Source organism: Bos grunniens, chromosome 9, assembly GCF_055505025.1.
Source record: "Bos grunniens cultivar Pamir isolate PY7600 chromosome 9, Bosgru_T2T1.0, whole genome shotgun sequence".
NCBI lineage: Eukaryota > Metazoa > Chordata > Mammalia > Artiodactyla > Bovidae > Bos > Bos grunniens.
In genome coordinates, this window is record NC_141173.1 from 96961161 (window position 1) to 96988796 (window position 27636).

Here is a 27636-nt window from a genome sequence, read left to right on the forward strand (position 1 = left end):
CAGACAGTGAGCCTGTTGTTAGGCCTGGAATGAAGTGGACTTTGTAGTCTCTTGCAGTGAGGGAGCCGAGAAGGCAATGGCACCCCACTCCAGTACTCTTGCCTGGAAAATCCCATGGATGGAGGAGCCTAGTATTTTGCAGTCCATGGGATCTCAAAGAGTCGGACACGACTGAGCGACTTCACTTTCACTTTTCACTTTCATGCATTGGAGAAGGCAATGGCAACCCACTCCAGTGTTCTTGCCTGGAGAATCCCAGGGACGGGGGAGCCTGGTGGGCTGTTGTCTATGGGGTCGCACAGAGTCGGACACGACTGAAGCAACTTAGCAGCAGCAGCAGAGGGTAGAATAAGCCATGGAACATGAACCATGTTAAGAAAAATTATATTGTTTATTATTGCTCACCACTCATGACAAGATACTTTCTGAAACAAACGAAACAAGACAAAAAGAACTCAGGAGGCTCGCCTTCCCCTGGTTTTTGAGTTAGCAAGGTGCCCCCAGAGCAGCAAACAGAGGTACAATCTCCATCTCCCAGACAATAGCTCCCAGGTTTCGCCTCGAGATTTCAAGGAGCGGTCGAACCAAGCGTCCACTTCCAGACGGAAGAGCGGGCATCGATTTCTAAATTATCAAAACCTAGAGCAGCGACGGTTGGCGACGTCTAGACTGACCGCATTCGCCGCCTAAGGCCGTCCTCAGGAGAGTTGCACCTGGCCCGCCAGCGCGCGGAAGCATCACCGCTGGGCGCTGCACCAAAGGGCAGCCAATCACGCACCGCCTTCGCCCAGATTCCTCCGCCGGAGGCCGCGCCGCAGCCGCAGGTGGCCCGGCGAGCGCGTCCACCCAGCGCCGCCAATCGCGACCCCCGCCGCCCGTCCCGTGATGCCCCGCGGCTGACCTGCGACCTCGCGGCTCGCCTTTCCCTGAGGCCAGCTCTTCTCCCCGCCCCCCCTCACACCCCCCCCCCCCCTCACACCCCCCCCCCACCGGCGAGCTTGCTAGGGCTCTAGCGGCCGCGAGGCGTGCTGCCGGGAGCAGCTCCTCCCTGAGCGACCGCGGGCCTCCTGGCAGGCGCCTTCCCTTAGGCTCTCCTTCTCGCGGCGGGGCCCGGCGGGCGGGTAGCCGCGACCGCGTCCGGGAGGCACTACCCGTCGGTGAGTGGGCCGGGCGCGAACTCCGCGGGGCGGGGAAGCGGGCGGGCGCCGGCGGCGGCGCGGGGCGGGGCGGCGGGAGGAGCGGGAAGGGGGTGGGGCGTCGGGGCCTCGCTTCCTCCCTCAGCGCCATTTTGTGGCAGCGAGACCCGCAAATAAAGGGGAGCGCCGGGGTTGCGGCGCGGAGGAGGAGCGCGGGGGCCGGCGGCGGCGGCGCGGTCGGGCGGCCTGGGCGGCGAGAGGACAGCGCGGGGTCGGCCTATGTGACTGGGCGGGCGCCGGCGCGGCCTCCGTCTGGAGAGGTAGGTGCGGGCCGCCGCCGGCCGCAGCGGAGGCGAGGACCTCCGAGTCCCCAGGCGGCTGAGGTGCGGCCGCCCGGCCCCGGAAGGGGCCAGCTGAGCGCAGGAGGCGGACTCGGGATTCCCGGGCCCCCCGGCCTCCCGTTAGCCCCCGCCGTCTGCCCGCTGACAGGGACGACACTTCCGCCGTCTCGAGGCCATTTTACCTCGGTTCTCAGGGAGCCGGGGGCGAGGTGGGCGCTCCCGCGGGACCGGCAACGCCGGGAGGCCGTCCCCTCGGAGCGCGCGTCCCGTCCCGTCAGCGCCTCGGCGTCGCGGGCTCCCCCACCTCCCTCGGCAGGATCGTCAGGAGTGGCGGCGCCGATGAGCCGAGGGGAGGAAAGCCGCGTCCGTGGAGCACGTTTCACATCGCGCAGTAGCTTCCTACTGCAGCTGCGTTGTCTTGTAGACTTCCATTTTTAAATGAGTGCATGCCTTCTAAAAAAAAAATAGTGAATTCGAGGGTTTCGTGAAATTTTAAAATCTCGCCTTGGATCCCTGTAAACCGTATTTCTCTAGTCAGTGGGGAACACGTAGTGGAAAAATGTCCACGTTTGTTTTGATGAAGTTGGATATTTGATCCCAAAGGACTAGGTTAAAATCCGGAATAACCGTGTTCATAAGGGAAGAAATGATCCTTTTCCCGAGATTAGAGGAAGGTAGAAAAATATTTCCACGAGAATGTTATGGTCCTGAGTTCACCTAGTTTTCTATTTCAGAATTTAGTTCCATCACTGAGGAGGATAAGTTGAAGTCACAGGTCTGTCACCACAAATTCTACCGGGTTTTTTTTTTTTTTTGAAATATGGTTGGTTTACACTGTTGTGTTTCAGGTGTATAGCAGAGTGATTATCTAGAGTGTTTTACTTAAAAATTTTGACCATTATGTTTTGTATAACATAAACACTTTTGTATAACATAAACATATTGTAGCCATTCAAAACCCCGTTTTAAAAAAAAAAAAAACTATCGTGAAAATCTTTTCAAGATGTCTAAGTGTTACACATTTACATATGTCATTTAGTATCATCTGATTAGGCAAGTTGGGGAAAGATATTGGGGCTTGTGATAAGGATGAGGTTAAATTTCAGTGATTTGTTTCGCTGTATTCCTACAATTCTTTCAGATCTTACATTATCTTAAGTAGTTAGTTATAGCTAAGTGATCAGTGTTTTCACTTCCCAGTAGCAGAACTTAGGCAAACTACCTAAATTTCTAAGTCCCAACTGACAAAAGTAATGATAATCAAGTGTATCCCAGACACAGCTATTTTTTTGACTTAACTCATCTAACTTAGAACTTCACCTGTTTGAATTTTGAGTATTTGTCAGAAATGAGAGAAATACAGAAAATTCATAGCCTTGTGGCATGGAGACGAGAGTTGTAATAATTATATTTGTCCAGTCCGTTACAGCACTCAGAGTCCCTTACATTCATCTAAGTATGTATATATGTAATACACAGTTCCCCTGAAAATACTGTTTATTTTAGAGGTCTTGATCATTTTCATACAATAGAACATTATCTTGCCCTTGAAAAAAATTTTTCTTAAAAATTTTCTGTTGGATCCTTTAGCAAAACAAGACCTAGACAGTACTTGGCTTTATTTTTGTTTTTATTAATTATCTCCCACTATTTTGCCTCTAAAAGTCCTGTCTGACTCTTCTGCTACCCGGTGGGCTGTAACTCACCAGGCTTCTCTGATCGAGGAGTTTCCCAAGCAAGAATACTGGAGTGGCTTGCCATTTTCTTCTCCAGGGGATCTTCCTGACCCAGGGGTTGAACCCATGTCTCCAGCGTTGCAGGTAGATGAGCCACCTGGGGCTTAAATATATTCTAGTACTAAGCTTACTGGAACAAAACTTCTCAATATTCCTCTAACACTATATCCCATTAGATATAAAGGTGGTGCATCAGGCTAGAACTCCGTGCTATAAAGAAATGGTCTTAACTCTTGAAAATGTAGTTGGTGGAATTTAATTTTTCCTAAGTGCACGTTAAAATTCTCTTATGCTAATATTAGTATTTTATTTGAATTATATTTGTTTGTAAAGTATATGGTATTTAGAGCATTGAGATTTGTAGCACTTTGTGAGGCAGGAAATTGGCATCCTCTTTGCTGATTTAGAGGCTGCAATCTAAAGAAAATACCTTGCTCAATATCACATGACTGATTATTACGAAGTTAAGAAAAGCTGGTCTTCCGATTCCTAGCTAGTACCCTTTCTGCTGTTGTGCCTTGATTAGTACAGTGTCAGATTATTAGTTTCTTGCATTTAGTTACAATTAGTTTCAGCAAGGTACTGGTTTGTTACTGAAGTTGTGTCATCTGGTACATGCCAAGTCGCTCCAGTCTTGTCTGACTTCTTGCGACCCTATGAACTGCAGCCTGCCAGGCTCCTCTATCCATGGGATTCTCCAGGCAAGAATACTGGAGTGGGTTGCCATGCCCTCCTCCAGGGGATCTTCCTGACCCAGGGATGGAACCTGTGTCTCTTATGTCTACCTGCATTGGCAGGCGGGTTCTTTACCACTAGCGCCACCTTGGAAGCCCACACCATCTGGTACTATTTTATTAAGTGAAGTGAAAGTTGCTCAGTTGTGTCTGACTCTTTGCAGCCTCAGACTATACAGTCGGTAGAATTCTCCAGGCCAGAATACTGGAGTGGGTAGCCTTTCCCTTCTCCAGGGGATCTTCCCAACTCACAGATTGAACTCAGGTATCCCGCATTGCAGGCGGATTCTTTACCAGGTGAGCTACAAGGGAAGCCCAAGAATACTGGAGTGGATAGCTCCTCTCTTCTCCAGTGGATCTTCCTGACACGGAATTTCATGACTTAGGATCATAATGCTAAAAGCCTGGGAAGCCCTGGAATATAGGATGCTAGGCACCTAACCAACCAGAACTGAACTTAACATCATAATGTCGTTTCTCAGTGTAAAGGCATCAAGAGTACAAGGTACTTTTGACATTCTAAACTTGAGCTATATTATCTGTGTTATCCACATGGATAACAAACCTTTACATAAAACTTGAAACCATGTTTCAGCCAGTCTTTTTCAACTTGCTAAGGGCAGCTAAATTGGTCCGTTTTTAATTTTTTTCTGTTTTGCTTTTCTGCATTGTCCAGTTTGCAAAGCTTGATCATTATTAAGGATGGAGGAATGGAAGAATTACCTGTCCTCATTGGTACCAACTTTTAAGAAGCACTAAATTTGGGATCCTCAAGCCTGAGTTTTTAAATTAATAGCTGTTTTAATCTGAGCCGATTACCTAGTGATTCATAGCTTTAGGTATATATTCATTTTTTTTTTCCCTTCAAGATTCAACCCCAAATAATATTTCCAGTCATTCTGTTTTTCTGATAGATTGTTCTGAGAACCTGGTATATCCATTGTCTTTATGAATCTAGAATTTAGGTGGTTATTGTGCTTGTCACTTGTGCTAAAAAAAGTACCTTGGGGAGTAATAAGTGTTATAGCACATGTAATATGAAAGTTGTAATTGAGAATCATGTTCTGTTTGGATTAAATAGTTGAATGTTGATTCTTTTAAATTTTAAGCCTGTTTCTAATTTGCCTTTTGTCACACTGTCCATTTAACTATTGTGGTATATCATAGAATCTCAAGCCAAGATTGACTTTTCACCAGCTAAAGATAAGGAAGCAATTTCTTACGAAATGCTGATGTTTTGATTTCCCAAGTCGTATATTCCGTAATATGTGAAATGATAGGTGATTGAGAGTCAACATATAAAACACAAACATACGTACAAAACCTGTATTTATCCCTGACTTACATTACAAATTTAGACATTTATTTTTATAAAGAAAATCTAGATATCCTTTAAACAATGTGTAATTAAATTCTACCTAGTGTCAGACTTTTTAAAAAGGAACATAAGCTAGTGTTAGAAGTGTAAATTACTGTTTAGAATTCTAAAAATCAGAGATACCAAGTAGGGGCTGCAGTAGGGCTTAGAAACAGGAGCGTGTTATGATCTTATCCTTGTCAATTTTCTCCTCAGAATCTTTAAAGAGTGATTGAGTCTTTTTTGTGGTGATTTTTCTCTCTCCAGTGGGAAGAAGGAAACTAACAAAGTGCTTACTTTGTGTCAGTTACTATACTAAAGATTAATGTATGTCCTCAAAAATAGCACAGTAATTCTGAGCTTTGGCAGTGGTAATCCTTTTTGAGATGGGGAAAGTGAGGCTCAGAGGTTCTGCTGTTTTTTGTTTTCAAAGTTTACACCCTCTTCAAAAAAGGGGAGTTACTAGAACTTTCTTCATGTGTTTACCAATCCTTTAAATATCCTTTAAAAAACAGATTAGCTTATTTGTTGCTAATTAAGCTCATGGTTTTAAGAAAAGAATGAACAAATAAACCTGGGGGAAGTGTCAAATTGTACAAGTATATACTAGTTTAAACTGTAATTTATATTGAATATCATCCATGAAACTTTGTTTTACAACCAAAATTCTGAGTAGCTAGGGTGCCTAGTAACCAGATAGGTAAACTCCCTATCCGTAGTGGTAAATTTAGCTGTTTTCAAGCTGTTGGTCATAGAACTCAAAGTACGTGTTATATTGAGTTTATTCTCAGAATTTTACAGTATGGTCATCTTGGGTAATTTGGGGGGGAAATTAGGTTGTCTTATTTAGTTCACTCTTACAATTTAAATAGTAAATGAAGCTGATTCATTTGTTCATATTTTCATTTACCATATATTTGAGTGCATACTATGTATTGAGATATCAGCAGTGAATGAAACAGTTCTTTCATGGAACTTATTCTATCCCTGGGGTAGACAGATAAGTATACAAAATGTCAGCTTGTGATAAGAGTTGAGAAGAAAAATAAATCCGGATATGAGGGGATAGCAAGGGATTGGTATGCACAATTTTTGGTTTTTGTCTTTTATTGGAGTATAGTTGATTTACAATGCTGTGTTAGTTTCTGCTGTACAGCAAAAAGGATCAGTTATACATATACCACTTTTTTTTTAATGCTTTTCCCATGTAGGTTATTACAGAGTATTGCGTTGAGTTCCCTGTCCTATATGGTAGGTTCTTAACTGTTACCTGTTTTATATATAGTAATGTGTATATTACTATATATACAGAAGAGGGACAAATAAATAAGTACACATTTATATACTGTTGTTTTTTTTCAGTCCCTAAGTCGTGTCCAACTCTTTGCGACTCCATGAACTGCAGCATGCCAGGCTTCCCTGTCCTTCACTATCTCCCTGAGTTTGTTCAAACTCATGTCCATTGAATCTGTGATGCCATCCAACCATTTCATCCTCTTTCTCTCCCTTCTCCTCTTGCCCTCAATCTTTCCCAGCATCAGGGTCATTTCCAGTGAGGCAGCTTTTCGCATCAGGTGGCCAAACTGTTGGAGCTTCAGCATCAGTCCTTCCTATGAATATTCAGTTAATTTCTTTTAGGATTGACTGGTTTGATCTCCTTGTTGTCCAAGGGACTCTCAAGAGTCTTCTCCAGCTCCACAGTTCGAAAGCATCAGTTCATCAGTGCTCAACCTTAAAGTTCAGTCCAGTCACTCAGTCATGTCTGACTCTTTGCGACTCTATGGACTGCAGTACGCCAGGCTTTCCTGTCCATCACCAACTCCCGGAGCTTACTCAAACTCATGCCCGTTGAGTTGGTGATGCCATCCAACCATCTCATCCTCTGTCATCCCCTTCTCCTCCCGCCTTCAGTCTTTCCCAGCATCAGAGTCTTTTCCAATGAGTCAGTTCTTCGTATCAGGTGGCAAAAGTATTGGAGTTTCAGCTTCAGCATCAGTCCTTCCAATGAATATTCAGGACTGATGTCCTTTAGGATGGACTGGGTTTATCTCTTTGCAGCCCAAGGGACTCTCAAGAGTTTTCTCCAATACCACAGTTCAAAAGCATCAATTCTTCGGTGCTCAGCTTTCTTTTGGAGAAGGAAATGGCAGCCCACTCCAGTGTTATTGCCTGGAGAATCCCAGGGACGGGGGAGCCTGGTGAGCTGCCGTCTATGGGGTCATACAGAGTCGGACATGACTGAAGTGACTTAGCAGCAGTAGCAGCTTTCTTTATGGTCCAACTCTCAGATCTATACATGACTACTGGAAAAACCATAGCTTTGACTGTATACTAGTGACGTTCAAATGGCACAAATTTTTTTTTTTTAATTTTTAAATTAAATGTGTTACTGATATTTACCTACTGTCTGCTGCTGCTGCGTCACTTCAGTCGTGTCCGGCTCTAGCGACCCCATGGACTGCAGCCTACCAGGCTCCTCTGTCCATGGGATTTTCTAGGCAAAATTACTGGAGTGGGGTGCCATTGCCTTCTCCGAACCTACTATCTAGCTCTGGACAAATGGGGAGTTCCAAGGAAATGTTAAACTTGACATGTGGATTCCAAGAGGTTGCAGTCTAGTAAATGTACATTAAAGTCAGGCCTCTGGAGTTAAACACAGTGAGGGTTTATTTCTCAGATGATTAGATTTATTAGAAGCATGTTAGGATAGTCACTAAACAGCTATCTATAACTTGCAACAGAGGCTATAAACTGGGTGATAAGGGGCCTAAAGTAGGCAGGGGTCAGTTTAAAGAGAAAAAATACTGATTTTTAAAAAGTAGAAATACAACCGTGTCTTCATAGGTATTAGTTGGTCAGAGAGACTTGATCAGCTACATCAGCTCAGAAGCAAATGATACATACTCAGGTTTTTGTTCATTACATCCAATGACAAGATCATCAAAGAGGGAAGAATTAAACCAGTTAATTGATGGCATAATCAATATATAGTTTTTTTTTTTTTCTCTAAAATGTACTGATTTCTTCAACTCAGTGTACTGAGTTGAAGATCAGGGTTCTGAAAATCAGGGTTTAATGACAGTATGATTAAAATATTTGATGTTTGAGTTGGGATTGTATGTAATATAAAAAATGGTATTAAAGATCATCTTCTTTTGAGGAATCTCAAATATTCACTAAAAGTCAAGTAGCTTTTAAAACTCAGTTTTATACTCTAGATTCTTTGGTTATTTTTTATTGAGGTACTGACATGTGACATGTTGTTGACATACATTATTTTCAGGTGTACAGCATAATGATTTGATATTTATATACATTGCAAGAGAAGCACTCATAAATCTAGTTACCATCCATCACCATGCATAGTTACAAAATTTTTTTCTTGTGATGAAGCCTTTCAGGTTGACTCTTTTAGCAGCTTTCAAATATATAATATCATGTTACTAACTATAGTCACTGTGCTGTACATCACATCTCTATAACTTGCTTACTTCTCTTTGGTTAGCTTTTTAATAGTTAACAGAGTTTGTAATAAGTATGGGTAAGTAAAATAAACTAAAAGTTTACGATATAAGGGGACATTTATGACTTTACTATTACTAGAAGGGATATCTAGGAATAACAAGCTAATTTTGAGATTCAAATTATTCTGTGATATGAAGTTAAATAATGTCGGTAATGTAGGAATATTTTTATTAAGATGTAAATACCTTCATTCCTGCATTGTATAGTGGTGAATTATGACAGTGATAAACTTGACCTTACTGTAACAGTATTAATTCTGTAAAAGGCAAGGCTTATCGATTGGTATTACCCTTCTGTATCCTTTTAACAAGATGCCTGGGATACTGCCTGAGGCCAGTATCTGACTTCAGCACAGATCTGTCCTTTCTGCTGCGAGATGTCTTTCACAGGGCAGTTGTAAGAATGCATTGAAAAATTGCATTTCTTTCAATCCTTTGTGGGAACATTACAAAGAATGATCAACTTTTTTATGAGAGAATTCTTTAAAAAAAAAAACAAAACCTAATGACAGTAATAATGTAAGATGTTAACCAAGGAGAACCTGGGTGCACAGTATACGGGAACCCTGTAATACCTTTGTAACTTTTCTGTAAATCTAAAACTAGTCTAAAAGATGTGTTTTAATTAAAATAACCTAATGATTTGGTCATAACTGAGTTCAGTAATAAATTCTTTTGCAAAAGCCAGTATATTTTGTTTCTACCTTAACTGGAAGAAAATCAGGTGACATTCTTGTCTTTATTCCTTTTCTAGGATTCAAGATGACCAACGAAGAACCTCTTCCCAAAAAGGTTTGCTTTCTCAGCAGTTTTTAAGCACTTTATTTGAATAATAGAGTGGAAGGGACTGTCCATATTGTTTGCTTGTTTTCCCGCTTGCTATCAGTTATATAGCATTGTGGGTATATAATGTGTGAGACATCGTATCTATATGTAATGTAGATTAAGAACATTTTCAGCCTTTGGAAAACTTGTAGTATCCCCATGATCTACTTGTAACCTTTATCATATGACTGTTCCCAGCTACGTAGCTACAAATAATGTCAAAGTAGGAAAGTATTTTACAAGATCCTCTAAGTTACTTATTTTCTTTTTCTTCCTAACTTAAATCCCTTTGGTTTTAATGCAAAACCACTTTTATATTTAAAAAAAACAAACAAATAGCTAAATTCTACCTTTTCCAGTTAAGTTTTATTTTCTAGTCTCACTTTCCTTGTTTTATTTTCCTGTGTTAATTCAGTTTAGGCACTGTGACACACACACAAAAGAGGTTACAAAGGAATAACATTTTCTAAGAGGAATTTATAATGCAGTTGGGAAAGCGGGAATATGTGCTTACTAACCAGTGAGTATTTAAGTGAACCATTTATTGGATAGTAAACATGGAAATTTTTATCCTAGAAAGTCAAGTGCTTTAATAATCTGAGAGTTACTGGGTGCTTTCAGTTAGGCTTAGTAATATATTCTGATGCTACAGTGATTTTCCCTCTTTTGTTTCTGATAGTAACACTTACATTGTGGCAAATGCTATAATTTGAACCATTTTTATGAATAAAAATGTTTTAATAAGGGAAATTAATAAGAATTTTATATTAGGATAGGTTCTTGAGCTTTATAGTCTTCTTTGCTTAGAGAAAACAATATTTCTCAATTTACAAAGCAGTTTCATCTTATTAGAATATTCTCATCTTTAAAAACTTTATTTTGAAATAATAGTAAGCGGCAAAGACATGTACAGGGAGGTTTTGTGTACTCTTCACCAAGCCTCCTTCGATGTTAACATCCTGTGTAACAGTATCAAAACCAGCAGCTTGACCACTGGTACAGTCCACATGCTCAGATTTCACAAGTTACATGCACATTCTGTGTGTGTGTAGTTCTGTGCAAGTTTATCACTTGTAACTTAATGTAAATATCAGCGCAACCAAAACAGTTACCTGAACCATCACCACAAGCCTCTCGATGCCACTCCTTTCTTTATAGCCACATCCATCCTCTCCCACTCTATCCTCAACTCCTGGCAACCACTAATCATTTCTTCATTTACGTAATTATGCTACTTCACAGATGTTGTATACTTGAAATAATGCTGTATTAAGGGTCCTTTTCATTTTCTCACAGCATCATTTGCTTGCGCTTTCTCCATGTTGTATATGCTGGTGGTCTGTTTCTTTTTATTGCTCAATCGTACTTCGTGGTATCATAGCCTACCATTTACCTGTTGAAGGACATTTGGGTGGTTTCCAGTTTCTGGCTATTACAAATAAGGCTGCTGTTAACGTTTTTATACAAGTTTCTGTGTGAAAATAAATTTTCATTTCTTTGGGATATGTGCTTAAGAGTATAAATGTTGGGTTGTATGGAACATCCATTTTTAGTTTTAAAAGAAACCACCAAATTACCTCCAGAGCAGCTGTATCATTTTACATTCTCAGCAGCAATGTATGAATGCTGTTTCTCTGCATCTTCACTCCATATTTGGTATTGCCACTATTTTTTTATTTACTTGTTTTAAAACTTTTGGAAAGAGCACTTAGTTTATATCTTAATTCTCTTCGTAGGTTCGACTGAGTGAAACAGACTTCAAAGTTATGGCACGAGATGAATTAATTCTAAGGTAAAATATTCTTTTATGAAAAATATAAAAATCTTTCTATAGAACATTATGTTGTGATTTTATACCATAGTGTTTATATCAAATACTGTTTCGTTTTTAATGTTAACACATCTTCAGATCATTTAATATACTTTTTTCTATGGCCTGTTTCTTCGTTGTAAAAACATTGGGGAAAGCATAACACTTTAAAGAACTAAAGCACTAGCTTGGGTAACTTCCAGACTGACAAGTAACCTAAATTTTTTTCTTGTAGAGGCATGTGTTCAGAACTCTTAACTAGAGAAGCATTTGTACTTCATGTATATAACTTGGTATGGGGAAAGACACTGCTCTCAGAAAGCTTTCAGTTTAACAAATGAATAGACTTGTTTTGATGTTTTTGGGTTTTTTTCCCTTTTCCATGTAACACGTGGAAAAGTTGTAGCCTTCAAGGATATTCTTCTCATGAAAGAAATATATTATTTACTGATGAAGTGAAGTTAATCTGTCTTGTGACTGTGACTTTAGTCACCATTATATCCTTCATTTTCTAATCTGCAAGTTTAAAGAGTTGGATTTAATTACTTTTAAAGATGACATCCAGCTCTGAATTTCTGTGGTTGTCTTATAAATGTCTTACTAAAGCAGACTGTCAAGTACAGCATTATGTTACTCATTTTTTAAATGTAAGAAATCAGAAAACGGGATCACACATGTTTTGTGTTTTATAACTTAAATGTATTCTTTCTGCATTTTATCACTGTTGTAAGTTTTTTATGAAATAACTTTTAGATAAAAATTAATGCTTTTCAGAGCAGCCTGCAAGATTATTGAACTTTTTCCTCTAGAAATTTCAGGGAATTTTTACTTGCTGAACTGAGTAAATTTAACAGGTTGGAAGTGGGGGGAGAGTAAAGGTGGTTTGGGCTCAGTGGTAGAAAATCTGCCTGCCAGTGTTGGAGGTACGGGTTCGATCCCCAGGCCGGGAACATCTCCCAGAGGAGGAAATGGCAACCTACTCTAGTATTTTTTCCTGGGAAATCCCATGCACAGAGGAGCCTGGCAGCCTACAGTCTATGGGGTTGCAAAGAGTCAGACGCAACTTAGTGACTGTGCACACACGCATGCGAAATAGGGAGACACAGATGATGTGCTCCCTTGTTTGTTAAGAGTCTGTGCTCGTTCTCCTTAGCTCCTGTATTGTGGACATGCTCTTTATCTTTCTTTGCCATCGTCTCATGCATAGGATAGTTTTCCTATTGCATAACTTTATATTCCTGCATATAAAATTTAAATACTTAGCATTTTAGATTACTCTTGCTATTTTTTGCTGATGTAGATGCTCGTGATACACTACTCGTGTGTTGATGTTCTCTTTCTGTTTCTGGTATGGTTATGACTTTTAAGTAGGTTTTTTTTCTATCTTCTTGATAAGGATGTTTGCGGTTGAGCTTTTGTATTTGTCTTTTCTTCTAAAATCTTACTTTTAGAAAGGAGAAAAGAAACATCTTTTTTCATCCCGAAACGTTGAATAAACTCCTCTTTGGTCTCCTGTTAGGTCTAACTGAAGAGCAGCTTGAAAACATATTTCTTCAGTAAGCAAGGTAGCAGACAGCTTACCGTCCAGAGCAGTTGCTTAAACATAAGACTGGGGAAACTTTGTTATCTGCAATAGTTGCCTAGAGCAACTAGTGTGTGTGTGTATATATATGTGTGTGCGCGCACGCTCAGTTGTATCCAACCCCATAGATTTGTAGTCCGCCAGGCTCCTCTGTCCATGGGATTATCCTGGCAAGAATACTGGATGGGTTGCCATTTCTTTCTCCAGAAGATCTTCAGATCTTCCTGACTCAGGGATTGAACTTGAAACTCCTGCATTTGCAGGTGGATTCTTTACCACTGAGCTACCTGGGAAGCCCTGAGAGGTGTTTTTTTTTTTTTTTTTTTATGGCTGCACTGGGTCTTCGTTGCTTCATGCAGGCTTTCTCTAGTTGAAGAGCCTGGGGGCTACTCTGTTTTGGTGCACAGGCTTCTCATTGCAGTGTCTTCTCTCATGTGGAGCACGGGCTCTAGGCGAGTGCAGCACGCGGGTTCTAGAGCATGAGCTCAGTAGTTGCGGCCCATGGGCTTAGTTGCTCCAGGGTGGTGGGATCTTCATGGATCAGGGATCAAATTTGTGTCCCGTGCATTGGTAGGCAGATTCTTACCCACTGTGCCACCAAGGAAGTCCTAAAGCCTATATATTGAGGGTAGAGGAATGTAATAAAGATCCAGATAGCGTATGGCATTTATGCAAGTTGTTTCTGCCAATTAGATATGCTTTTGAAAAATAGTATGTTCTGTTTTTTATACTGTACAAAAAGGACAGACCCCCTTTTTTATTACTTTGTCAGAAAGCACATACTACTTTCACATAAGAGCTGAGATCACCTTCAGTCCCTTAGAATTCGGCACATTTTAAAAATGCCTTTGTTTGAGGTGGACAGCATATCTGAAAAGTGGTGGTGAGCTTTTCACTCACCTTTTACAATCCAGGCATCATGCTGAACGTCAGTGATAACGCTGTCCTGTATGGTGTGTGATCTGACTCATGGGAACGCCTCTTGTTGTATACTCAGCAGAGAACACTTTTCTCTGTACTTCCATTTATCTAACGCCTATAAGTTCAAGAAGGAATAATTTTAAAGTGACTAATTTATTACGGCTTATTATGGGTTAAACTAGATTTATAATTATCGTAAAACAATAAGAGTGTGTGCATGTACACTCATTCATGTCTGACTCTTTGCAGCCCCATGGACTGTAGTCTGCCAGGCTTCTCTGTCCATGAGATTTTCCAGGCAAAAATACTGAAGTGGGGTGCCATTTCCCACGGCAAGGGATCTTCCTGACCCAGGGATTGAACTGGAGTCTCTTGTGTCTCCTACATTGACAGGCAGATTCTTTACACTGGTGCCACCTGGGAAGAAGCCCCTGTTAAAATGGGAGCGACGTTAAAATCCACACAGTGGAATTCTTAGTATTTAAAGTTAATGGATGTGATTTCTAGTATATTTAGTAAAAGCAGTTTAAACATAACTAACGTGGCTTTATTTTTGTATTAGGTGGAAACAGTATGAAGCCTATGTGCAAGCTTTGGAGGGCAAGTACACAGATCTCAACTGTAAGTTAGAGTTTTAGCTTCCTAAGGACTATGTGAATATTTCCTTTTAGATTGTTGTTATAAGCACAGGATAGTTCGTTTTACTAAGTAATTTTTATTCTAGAATTTTATTAAGGACCTATGTCCAGGCACTGCATTTGATGCTAGGAAGTATAAAGATGAAGGAGACATGATCTCTCTTTTAGAAGAGTTCACGTCATTGGAGAAGACTGACATACAGTAATCTTAACAGTAACATGACTTCAAACTGAACAACAGGGTTCTGAGAGTGCACAGATAGGGAAATTCACAGCTACTTGAAACTTCCTTGATGTAGCCCTTCCACAGAAATACTTGAAGTGAAACATGAGTTATTACTCTAGCAGGGGGAAATGTAGAAGCAACTGGTATTAAATTTATGATAGCTTAAATTGTAACAGTAGGAGATAGCTGTGTATTTATGGATTTTTCCAAAATCTACTGAAAATAATAAAGTTTATAATTTTAGACCATTTTAGTCTTTATCACTTTTCACTGAGTTTTAGAGTAACATATTATTTGCGAGTGTAAAAACCAGTACAGTTTCCCAAGTTCAGAAAGATTAATATTTTAAGATCTCAATTGTATAATTATGGTATAACCCATAAAAGTTGTGAATAGTGTTGTTTAATGTCTGAGTCACGTCTGATTCTTTTGCGACTCCATGGACTGTAGCCCTCCAGGCTCCTTCTATCAGTGAGATTTCCCAGGCAAGAATACCAGAGTGGGTTGCCATTTCCTACTCCAGGAGATCTTCCCAACCCAGGGATCGAACCCACATCACCTGCATTGGCAGGTGGATTCTTTACCAGTGAGCCACCAGGGAAACCCTTGTGAAAGCTTAAAGTAATAATTAGCTGTGCAGTTATGGGCATGTTTATATTGATGAGGTTAAACAATACTATATAGGATTTTGTGAATACTTTGTAGTAGAAACAAATGCAAATAATGGAATTTCCTGTCTTTTTTGGGAACAGATGAGACTATAACAGCATAATTCCATCTAGCATTAAGTGGTTGTGGACCAGTTTAACACCACTAACTCTTGAAAAAGCACTCATGATCAAGAATGAAGTTTGTTGTCATAAAAGTTTAATTTAGGATAGAAACTAAAGACTTCAATTTTTGTACCATGGTTTTTATTATCCTTGACAAAGGGAGTCAGAACTTTAATTTGGTTAATTCAGTTTGATCTTTAAATTATGTTTCATGATGTTTTGGGATTTTTTTCCTTTTAATCATCAGCTAATGATGTAACTGGCTTAAGGGAATCTGAAGAAAAACTAAAGCAGCAGCAGCAAGAATCTGCACGCAGGGAAAACATTCTTGTAATGCGACTAGCAACCAAGGAGCAAGAAATGCAAGAGTGTACTGTAAGTGTTTCAGATGTTTTAACCTTTATGAGGGTTTGGGTTTTGGTTCACATTATTTTGTGTGTTAACTCACATTAAGTTAATTTTATATAATTAATACTAATTATACATGTACATTTTGTTAAGGTAGATATGTTTTGAGCTTCAGTGTGCTAAATGTAAAATTCTGATACATAATTTCTCATCATTGGATTTAAAGTAATTTTTTGTGGCCAAGAAGTCAGAAGTTTAAGTTATTCTCTGAAATCTCTGTAATTTATGAGAATTAATGTATTGGTTCATGTATCTTTTTTTTTTTTTTTTGGTTCATATATCTTTAAGTAACATAATACCTGAGGGTATAAGCACCATTTACTCATTTTACTTGGCAAGCTTTCTTGTTAATTTCTCCTTTGCTGTCTTTATGTCTTTCTACAGAAAACTAAGTATCAACTTCTACTGGGTCTCCTTTTAATTGTTAACACCTTTCATTTGTACTGTTTGCCATGTCTACATATATCTGAAATCTATTGACATATTTGATCCTTTAACCCTGGTTGAATTTAGACTCAGTTTTGTCTTCAACAGCCTTAGCCCTTGTTTTAGTGTTTTTATATGTAAGTTACATAAGATAGAGGCAGCTCTTTCCCTGTTGTTTTTTATTACTTTTGGTTTTTTTTTTTTCTTTTCATTTTTGAGCCATGCCACGCAGCTTGTGGAATCAGACTTCCCTGATAGCTCAGTTGCTAAAAAATGTGCCTGCAGTGCAGGAGTCCCCGGTTTGGTTCCTGGGTCGGGAAGATCCCTTGGAGAAGGGATGGGCTACCCACTCCAGTATTCTTGGGCTTCCCTGGTGGCTCAGCTGGTAAAGAATCCGCCTGCAATGTGGGACACCTGGGTTCAATTCCTGGGTTGGGGAGATCCCCTGGAGAAGAGAAAGGCTACCCACTCCAATATTCTGGCTGGAAGAAGTCCATGGACTGTATAGTCCATGGGGTCACAAAGAGTCGGACACAACTGAGTGACTTTCACTTTCAACCAGGGACTGAACCCAGGCCCCTGTGGTGAAAACGTTGAGTCCTAACCTCTGTGCCACAAAGAAATTCCCTGTTGTTTCTAATCTTAAAAGCTGCAGTTTTCGTGAATAATTTTGTGTAATATCCATTTGATAGTTATTAAAATCTAATGCATAAGCCAGTATTCTGGTCATTGGAGGTTAATAATCTATGGGACACACTTCTATTTCTTTTCCTTCTCTCACCAATAAAATGTTCTTTAGGATTTAATCACGGTCTTTATTCTTCCTGTGTCCACATTTGCACAAGTCTTCAGTCCTTTCTTCACTTTTTCAAAATGACTTCTTTACCTGTTACTTTGCTAAAGAAAAGGGTAGCCTCTTATTGTCTGTATATTCTCAGCGCTCCTTTTGTTTCTACCAGTTACTTTCCACCTTCACTGCCACTACATTTTTTTCTGTAAGGTCATTGTATTAAGAAAATTCTCTTTCTCATCACTTTTATGTCTTCACTTTCCCCAACTTTGGCTTTTGGCATTCCTTCTTTTGACTTTTTTTTTTAACTTGGGTACTTGGTTCAAAGAAGTCTTAACAACATTCTTAGTATAATGGGTTTTGTTTTGTTTTCTGTAACACCCCTCCAATTTTTTTCCTCTTGGGATTTTCATATCTAATGGTATGAGTAGTACTACTGAAGTGCCAAGTCCCAAAATGAGTTAATTCTTTTTGTGATACTTCGGATTCTAGGTTCAACCCTTCACTCACTAATAGTTTTAGGTTTCCCTGTTGACACAGCACTGTACTAGATGCTAACACATGCAAAGGATGGCTCTTACCTTCCAAATGCAGGCACCTGGTAGGTAGTGTGAGTGGATGGTGCCAATGATAGTGTCTCACAAAACCAGTGTGTCTTGATTTCTGCCTCTTGAGTCCTCCCTACTCTTGACATCCTGGTCCGGGCACTTCTTAACCACTTAACTTGGACAGTATGTGCTGTTGACTCACCTCAGCGATTCTACAGCCATCCCATATACACTGGCAGTTTTGATCATTTTATTCCTAATCTAAGCCTTGGTGCTGCCTCTTCACCCTTCGGTCATCTCAACCTAGATTTAAGATTTTTTTTCCAAGTAGAACCTAACTTACCAGCCACATTTTTTTTTTTAATAGCTCTTCTCTGCACATCTCAGCTGAAGCACTTAACTGATCTTTCAGTTAGAACACAGTGAGGTTTTGCAGAAAGGGCAGCAGGAGCAAAAATCACAAGGAAATGGCAAGCTTATAGTAGTAGATGAGGGCATTTCATTTTGTAAACTTTTAAAATTCCTTAAGCTAAAAGAAAGAAAATTAGTTCTGTTTTCTTGGTGAAGTAGTAATTAAGTATAGCTTGATCCTCTTAGTATATTTGTATCTTTTACTAAATTCATGTTAGACATTAATAGCTGTTTTAGAAATATTATTTTTAATCCTATTTAAGGTTTAGAATGGAGTAGGATCTTGAACCTGATCTACTTTGGGTGTGAAGAAAGTGATGCATTTAATGCTAATCAACTGTATTTCCTATTTTAAAACTGTGCTGACAGTACAACCAGAGTTGAAATTGAAGGTTTCATATATAAGTAGAGGGATTTGGTATGGTGGGAAAAGCCTTAGACTGGAAGTCAGGAAGCTTGAGAATAAGAATTCTAGTTCCAGTACTGGCATTGAACTAACTGTGTCCTTGAACAAATGGCTTCTTTAATCTCTCAAAACTAAGCAGTTTGGACCAGGTCAGTCACCTTTCAGCTTTACAGTGCTGTGATTCAAATCTGCTTGGAGGGAAAAAAGTGAATATGTGCTTAATTTTGGGTTAAGGTGCTATTTTTAAAGCTGTAATGCCAGTTCATGTAAATATGTAAGTACTATGTATTTTTATTTAGAAATGCAAATATGTTTTAAGTTGTAATCTTGTACCTGGTGTAATGTTAGGGAACAGTTTCCCAAAAGCACAGATTTGTATGAGTAAATCACTATACTCTTAAATAATTAATATTTTAAACTTTGCCTTTTTTTTTTCCCTCATTGGGCATCAGCATTTTTAATAAACACAGCAACTTTTTTTTGTTTGTTTTTTTGTACTGTTTCGATTGCCAACATGTAGTTTCCTTATATTTAAAGTTTCCATATATGGAATGCAGTCAAATGCTGTTTTTTTTCCTACGTGGATAACCTTAGTTTTGTGAGTGTTCTTTTTTGTGGGTTTTTTTGTTTTGTTTTGGAGTTTTTTTGCTGCAAGGCTTGTGGTATCTTAACTTCCCTGACCAGGTATTGAAATCAAGCCCTAGCAGTGAGAGCAACTGAGTCCTAACCACTAGATTGCTAGGGAATTCCTAAATAGTTGTTCTTAATTTGTACTTTTTTTAGAGGATTTTAAGATAGAAGGGAGAGGGGCTTAATAAGCAAGTTGGTAAACCAGTGAACAGAAAGGGATTTTATCTCCTCATCTTAGGTATGTTTCCTTTGATTTGGTAGTAATGGGGTTTTTTTGCTTTGCGCAGACTCAGATCCAGTACCTCAAGCAAGTCCAGCAGCCTAGCGTTGCACAACTGAGATCAGCAATGGTGGACCCAGCGATCAACTTGTTATTCCTAAAAATGAAAAGTGAACTGGAACAGACTAAAGACAAACTGGAACAAGCCCAAAATGAACTGAGTGCCTGGAAGTTTACGCCTGATAGGTAAACAAATCATACTCCCCAGTCAAGACTTCCCTGACAGTCCCACTGCGAGAAAGCTGTGGTGGGACAGCCACGTACTCGTTTCCACACCAAGACTCAGACTTTTTGAGCCAAAAAGCCACATTCTTATACTATCCAGCTTGTAAAGGTTAATGTAAAACTTACCAGATGAACCTTGTGTTTCAGCTTTTTTCTCTTCCCCCTCCCCTTGCTTCAGAGGCCTGATGGCGTCGGACTATTCCGAAGAAGTGGCCACCTCCGAAAAATTCCCCTTCTAGAACATGTAGACACTTGAGAAATGTTTCTGTTTGAAGAAAATAGAGGGAGAAACAGAAGTCTTAAGTCTGTGGCACACTGTGTCTTCAGACAGTTTGGAGGAATGAAAACCTAGAGATTTAAAACCATGAATTGAACATGTAAAATTCCAGTAAATGTAAAGATGGAATATGCATCGCTCTTAACCTTGAGCATAGTGACTTAGAGACACTGTATATCAGTTTTGCCAATAAGACCGTGGACTTCGTGATTGTTGTTGAACTTCTGGGTCACACTCAAATGAGGTGAATTTTGCCTTTAAAGGGTTTATTTGCTAAGAACCAACTTAATAGTCATGAGTGAATCAAATAATAGATGTCAGTACAAGTAGTTCATCTATTTAACCATTTCGTTTGGGGCTCTATATTACTTGATTGAGCCTTAAATCTGTGGTTTTACTCAATGATTTGTTCTTTGAATGGTTGCTAATACTGTAGATAATCTTACCGAGGACTGTACAAACATGAAGGTGTGGTGTCAAACTTCAGGTTTTAAACTGTTTGAAGCGTTATAAACATTCATTTCACAACTAGATTGTATAAGGATATTGGCTGTGATGAGACTCACTGCGTTATTTTTTTTCAGTAGTGAAATTTATTAAATCCCCATCCATTCAACAGGCACATGTTGAAAGAGCATTGTCGTTGGTGTTAATGGGGGAATGTGTTCCTTCATTGTATTTGGGCCTTTTGTATTGCACTCTTGATATTAAATTAAATGTGCCTTGAAATAGTTGTTTTTTTTTTTTTTTTAAGTTCAAGGATTACTATGATGATTTTGTTGTACTTTTAACATTTTGATTGGGGGGGCGCTGTGGAGAGCAGATTGATTTCGAAAAAATTGTTGGTGTGCTCTTCAAAGTGAAGGAAAAGGCTCTGTGTCTCATTTTTTGAAGACCTACTTTTTTCCAGCTGGTATCATAAAAAAACAAAGAGACTTGACACTTGTTGCTTTTTGACACCTTGTCCCAGGATATTGCAGTAGAAATTAATGTGGGACAGCTTTACAGGGTGCCTGCCAGAAGATTGGGGACAGAATATATCGGAACTGTGGGCTGGCCTAAGTGAGACATTTTATGAATTGAAAAAAAAGTATAGTGATCATTTCTAGCAAATTCATTTGCTCATTAGATAAATGAGGCATTATTTTCTTCATGCTTCCATCCAATCCTGGAGGTGAATTTTTTCGTCAGATCATTCTATAAGTCACCAATGCGAATTTTCACTTGGTGATAATGGAGTCTAAGATGAGTGGAAGATAAAATGTTCCAGATTGTCCCAACGTTTAAGTGCAGTTTTAACAAGGGTGACTTAAGTTCTCTCTTAATCATTCCAATCAATTGTAAGTATCTTGTATGTCTGTACTTGAGGGAACTGATTGTGGGGCAGAGGGCGGGTTGAAGAAGTGGTTTGTGTGACTTCACAGCAAGAAATCCGCTTCTAAGATTCTCACTGTGGGGGTTGGAGGGTAAGTAACCACATCTGTTTGAAATTAGCTTATTGTACCCGAATTAAGGCTTTTGTATATATTTTATGTCATTAAAGAATATAGTAGAAATGGGCTACGTATTTTCAGTAGGTCAAGAGATAATTAATTCATAAAAGGTATTATGTACTCAAATTTAGCCAAGCATTTTTCTTTTGCCACTTAAGTAACAGTCACGTTGAGATGGGGTTTTTTCTTATTGTTAAAAAACGTTTAATTAATAAGATAACACATGCTCATGTATAAGATTGAAACAGCATAAAGAAAAGTAGAGGTGTAAAATAAGTTTTACTCCTGGGTGACCTTCCCCTTGCCCTTTCTATTCCCCAGGAATAGTGACCATTTTTAAATTTCTTGGGTATCAAGATAATTTGTATGCATATACAGTAATTATATGTGTATTGGTTTTAAACAAATGCGGACATGCATATGTACATATAGATGATTTGTAGCATGACTTTCCCCAGGCCCCCTTTATCCTTGGACTTTTTTTCCATTTTTTAGTATATTTAGGTTACTTACCATTTTTAATGGTTGTATAATATTTTCATTGTATTACTTTATTTTAACCACCTATAAAGGGAATTTTGTAAAAAGTGAACTATAAGCTAGAGTTCATTGGGTGGTATAACTACATCATTAATTTGAAACAAACAGTGCTCAGTCAATACTCTGTCTGCAATAATTCAAATAGAATGGGTTGTGTGGGTTTTGTTTTTCACTTTTTCATTGTTTAAATTTTGAGAGAGAATGATCCCCTGAATTATGTTGTCCACTTTAGTTAAAATATTTCAATCATGTGACAGTGTGTATACTTTAGAATAGTTACAGGGAGATGTTGCAGAGTTTTGACAGTTTTCAGTTTGCATTTATAAACAGTTAGTTGTGTGTGTACACCTTCAGAATACCCTCATCCCTTCCCCTTGATAACAAAGCAATGTACAGTATCCGTTCCTTCTCTTAAATTATTTTCTACTTTTTTCTTTGTGAGTTATTTGATTTTTAGCAATGGGTTAGAATATTTTTTAATTAAAAAAAAAATTACTCCAGAGCCAGGTTTCTTGAAATTGGATTCTTACCATTTTTTGTGATACAATGAACACAACACAAATTTTACACAACATAGTAAAGTGGCATAAAATTACAGAATGTTTAAAGAAAACATTCAGTGCAGATTTGTTTTAATCATTTTAGAAGTGATAGGATTATTTTTAGAACATTTATTAAAAGGCGTGACTTCATAAATGAAATATTTTTGCGTTAGAATTTGGTACTTTCTATGAGGTTAAGTCAGGTCACAAATTGCTCTATTGATTTTACAATTGTTTGTATTTAAAAATTTGATACAAAAGAATTCTCAGGTTGGTAAACTGATGTTTTCACAAGAAAGCGGAGTTGGGGGAAGCATAGGCAGTGAAATGGAAGGAAAGCCTCTGTCTCTGATGATAGTGCCTGTTTCTTAATTCCTCGTTTGGTTTCTCTTATTCAGTAGAGGCTAAAGTCTGAGGATGCTAATAGGAAATACGGGAAATCTGGAGCTGTAATGGCAACAAACAGATATCAGCGGATAAAGTTGCCATGTTGTGAGAGAACCCTTCCCACGTGCTAACTCGTTTTCATGTGAGGCTTCTTTGTGCAATAGTAAGCCAGGTTTTGGGCCTCCCTGGTGGCTCAGTGGTAAAGAATCCCCTGCCAATGCAAGAGATGCGGATTCAGTCCCTGGATGGGGAGGATCCCCTGAAGAAGGAAATGGCAGCCCACTCCAGCTTTCTTGCCTGGAAAATCCCATGGACAGAGGAGCCTGCTGGGCTACAGTCCATGGGGTCACAAGAGAGTCAGATACGGCTTACTGACTAAACACCACCACCAGCAACCACCAGGTTTTATTTCAGATTTGTGTAAGGAAAATATATCACAAACTTTCACTTGAATCACATTGGGTTAAAACATGTGCTATTGATAAAAGAAATCTTGCATCACAAACCCCAATAACAGTGTCTCAGTAAAACTTGAGTGCTTTTCTTAGTGTCAGCAAGAGTTCTGATTTAAGCATACAATTGTGATGTTACCTTAGAGACTTGGAAAGGGACAGTTTGATATTCTTACCATAAAGTTGAGAATGATCTTACTGATGAAAAATTTTTTTGCTGACACTATTCTTTTAATGGGCTTTGATTTGCCCTATATATTACTTCACAATACATCATCTTATTAGTAATATATAGAGGATGAACCTTGATTGATTTTTGCAATTGCTGTATATATGCATGTAGAAAGTATGGCATTCCTAATTTGGCAGATACTCACATATTTGCATTATTTGTGCTGCTGCTGCTGCTGCTGCTAAGTCGCCTCAGTCACGTCCAACTCTGTGTGACCCCAGAGACGGCAATCCACCAGGCTCCCCAGTCCCTGGGATTCTCCAGGCAAGAACACTGGAGTGGGTTGCCATTTCCTTCTCCAATGCATGAAAGTGAAAAGTGAAAGTGAAGTCGCTCAGTCGTGCCCGACTCTTAGCAACCCCATGGACTGCAGCCCACCAGGCTCCTCCACCCATGGGATTTTCCGGGCAAGAGTACTGGAGTGGGGTGCCATTGCCTTCTCCGATTATTTATGCTAAATAACCCCAATCTTATTTTTGTGTCCTAAGGATAATCTTTTCAACATGAATAAAATTTCACCATATATTAGTATTAAAATTTCAAAAACTTATATCCCAGTTTAAGACAGCTCAAATATATATATACATATATATCATATAAAGTTAATTGAGGGATTGATAAATAGAAATAGTCTTGAGTCTTAAAAACAATTTTTGAACAGGCCTCACTTAATGCAATAAACGTTCTTGTGGGAACTGCCTATTAACAGGCATCCTTATAAACACTGGTCTAGCAAGAATTTATTCTCATTTGTATATTTATAGGTACTGATTTTATATATTAGGTAGAAGTTTACATTTGTGGTTGATGTTGCATTTACCCTTTCAAGAACTTTTCTGTTTCATAAAGCTAAGTACCTTAGAGTTTTATTAATATTGATATATTTGAAATGTGTGTCAAATAACTGGCCTGTTTGTATTTCAAATTATAATTTGGGATAAAAGTAGATTTCAGAATCAATTATAATGTAATAGAAAGTAGCCACTTAGGTATTTTTTCTTCAGGTTTTATCTTTGCTGCTGTATTGGCAAAATACTGAAATGTACAAGATGGATGTGTCCGGAAAAGAAGATGGTAATTGTAGGCAGGCGTCTACTGTGACATAGAGTTATATTCTGTATGTGTTATATCTGTTGCTGTAATAATTTCAAACAAAGAAGGTTGTCAAGAATTTGTCTTCATTTTGTGATGAATGGCTCTTTCCTTTGCAGCCAAACAGGCAAAAAGTTAATGGCGAAGTGTCGAATGCTTATCCAGGAGAATCAAGAGCTTGGAAGGCAGCTGTCCCAGGGACGTATTGCACAACTTGAAGCAGAGTTGGCTTTACAGAAGAAATATAGTGAGGAGCTTAAAAGCAGTCAGGATGGTAAGGGGTTTTTTGAAAAGTTTGGTTAACTTTGCACTGGCTTTAAAATACTGCCAGGCATGAGTATTATAGATTAGAGTCTTTATATGCTAATCTCTACCAATGGTTCTATGAAGTTATAAGTGAAATATTTCCAGTTGAGTCAACAAACAAAGCCATTTAATTTAGTGGTTTCCCCCTCCCCCCCCCGTTGTTTGTTGTGCAAATTTCATAAGTTTTTGTTTTTTTAGGGGTGGGGTTTTTTTAGGGGAGGGCTTTTGTATTAATAAGGCATTCTGTAGCTATATAAATTTATATTCAGTGCTTAAAAGGATATATTCAGTGCTTAATATCTTCACTTAACCGATTTCTCTAAGTGTAGATCTTGGAAATATTTGGCCATGTCCAGGGATCTAAAAATATGTAATTGATTGTGGAAGAATTCCCTAGTGGTCCAGTGGTGTGGAGTCAGTGCTTTCAGCTCCTGGGCCAGGTTCCATCCCTGGTCAAGTCACTCAAGTTCCTGCAAGCTGCGAGGCATGGCCAAAAATAAGAAATAAATACAGAGTTTCTGTTTAGTGAATAAGATGTAATATTTATTTGCCCAAAGAAATGGAACTTGTCAGCCACCATGCTGGTCTAGTACAGCTGCATGCATGCTCTTTCTCCTTTGTGAAGAAAATTAGTAAGAAAAACACCCAGTCTCTCTCAAAATTAAATTAATTGCAACTTTGCAGGTAATTGCAAAGAAGGTCAGTAGTCAATATCTTTAAAATTGCCTCTTCAAAGTGGTGGTTTTTAGCTCTTACTATTTGTAAATACACTAAATAGGAGTCTTTTTGTATAATAGTGAAGGAACTCCCTCACCCCAAGACCTTTTTAGAACTTCATAGATAACTGTATTTTCATCAATTTCAAGAGTTATTTTTTCTGAATTTTGTTCTTGAATGTAGAATAATCTTTGCTGACAGCATAGGCTTCTTTGGAGTGTTGGAATCAAGGGCTTCCCCAGGGACTACACCTGCTGTGGAGCTGAACATGGGCTAGGCGGGTGTGGAGTAAGGGGCCAGGCGTGTGGGCCCATAGGCAGGCAAACGTGGAACAGATTTTGTGGGCTGTAACCAGTTTTATGTGGCCAGATAGTTTGGATCGTTGTAAATTTGGTTGCTTTTATATATTCAGGCTTTTGCTTTCTCTCACAAATAAACTTGTTGTTGAATGGCTATTTTAAAATTCTAAGCAAAACCTTAAAATATTCTTTCGTGATTTTAGAATTGTATTTGTTTACTTAAACATTTATTGACTGCCTAGCTTTGTGCAGGCACTAAGAAGTATTTTTAATTATATTGTAAGAGATATTAAAGTAGGTTTGGCTCTCCTTTGCACAGAACTGAATGACTTCATCATTCAACTTGACGAAGAAGTAGAGGGTATGCAGAGTACCATTCTAGTTCTTCAGCAACAACTGAAGGAGACGCGCCAGCAGTTGGCTCAGTACCAACAGCAGCAATCTCAAGCCGCAGGCCCGAGTACCAGCAGGACTACATCTTCGGAGCCTGTAGGACAGGCAGAGGCCACAGGTAAAGACTGCAGTCGTCTGGCCAACGGACCAAGTAATGGCAGTTCCTCCCGGCAGAGGACGTCTGGGTCTGGATTTCACAGGGAGGGGGACACAGCCGAAGATGACTTTCCTTCTTCTCCAGGGAATGGGAATAAGGCCTCCAGCAGCTCGGAGGAGAGAACTGGCAGAGGAGGTAGTAGTTACGTAAACCAACTCAGTGCGGGGTATGAAAGTGTAGACTCTCCCACGGGCAGTGAAAACTCTCTCACACACCACTCAAATGACACAGACTCCAGTCATGACCCGCAAGAGGAGAAACCCGTGAGTGGGAAAGGTAACCGAACTGCGGCCTCCCGCCACGTTCAGAATGGCTTGGACTCAAGTGTAAATGTACAGGGTTCAGTTTTGTAAAAAAACAAAAAAATTTCCAGCAAATTTTTATACAGTGTCATTTAATTTGGAAGAGGATACTGTCCAGTTAATTAATGCATACTTTTGTCACAATTTGCCTTTTTTGTGGGTGGTTTTTTTTTTTCCTTTTTTCTTTGCTTCAATACCTCTGCCACTTTGGAAATTGTAACAGTTAATTACTTTGAATGTTGCTAAAAGGACATTTTGTGTAGGGTCAGGTTATTTTTATATGAGTTAATGTGAAGTTGTAAATGGAACTTTTTGCTTAAAGTATAACACAGTGATGTCTGTGTGAATCTGTGTCTACCCTAGAACCTGTGCTGTGTGAGGGCATTCTTACTCATGCTGTTACTATGCTTATGCACCATTCAGACTTGTCAGAGTAGATGTGGGTTTATGACTGCCAAGTTTGCCCAGTACAGTAGTTTTATCACTAAAAGTTGGACTTGTTGAAGGAGTCCTATAGTAGTTTCAGTGTTAGATACAGTTTTTCCCACCATACATCTGTGCATTTTCTCTTTAGGTGATTGAATGTTTAAGAAATTTGTGTGCATAGTTACTCAGTTTTTATGAATTGTTGTATCCTGTTAATGCATATTGCTCTGTGACTCCAGTATATCTTACCTGTACTGACCAAACTTAAATAAAGATTTTTATTGTAACTCCTTA

General features: G+C 39.1%; 1 protein-coding gene across 15 annotated transcripts; it reads left to right on the forward strand.

Moving 5' to 3' along the window:
• The first annotated feature begins 796 nt into the window (after window positions 1-796).
• Window positions 797-27636, forward strand: WTAP (WT1 associated protein). Of its 15 annotated transcripts, none has more exons than XM_086316644.1 (9): window positions 845-1157; window positions 3143-3297; window positions 9583-9620; window positions 11390-11445; window positions 14529-14587; window positions 15851-15978; window positions 19510-19688; window positions 24862-25016; window positions 26384-27636. In XM_086316644.1, the coding sequence occupies exons 3-9, from the start codon at window positions 9591-9593 to the stop codon at window positions 26965-26967; spliced, it is 1191 nt and encodes a 396-aa protein (XP_086172770.1). In that variant the 5' UTR covers window positions 845-1157; window positions 3143-3297; window positions 9583-9590; the 3' UTR covers window positions 26968-27636. The 15 variants fall into 15 exon arrangements, 8 of the variants coding, with proteins under 8 accessions (XP_086172768.1, XP_086172770.1, XP_086172773.1 ...); XR_015132480.1 differs by lacking the exons at window positions 845-1157; window positions 3143-3297 and adding exons at window positions 1283-1456; window positions 2212-2252 and having other exon boundaries at window positions 19510-21344; XR_015132478.1 differs by lacking the exon at window positions 845-1157 and adding an exon at window positions 1283-1456 and having other exon boundaries at window positions 19510-21344.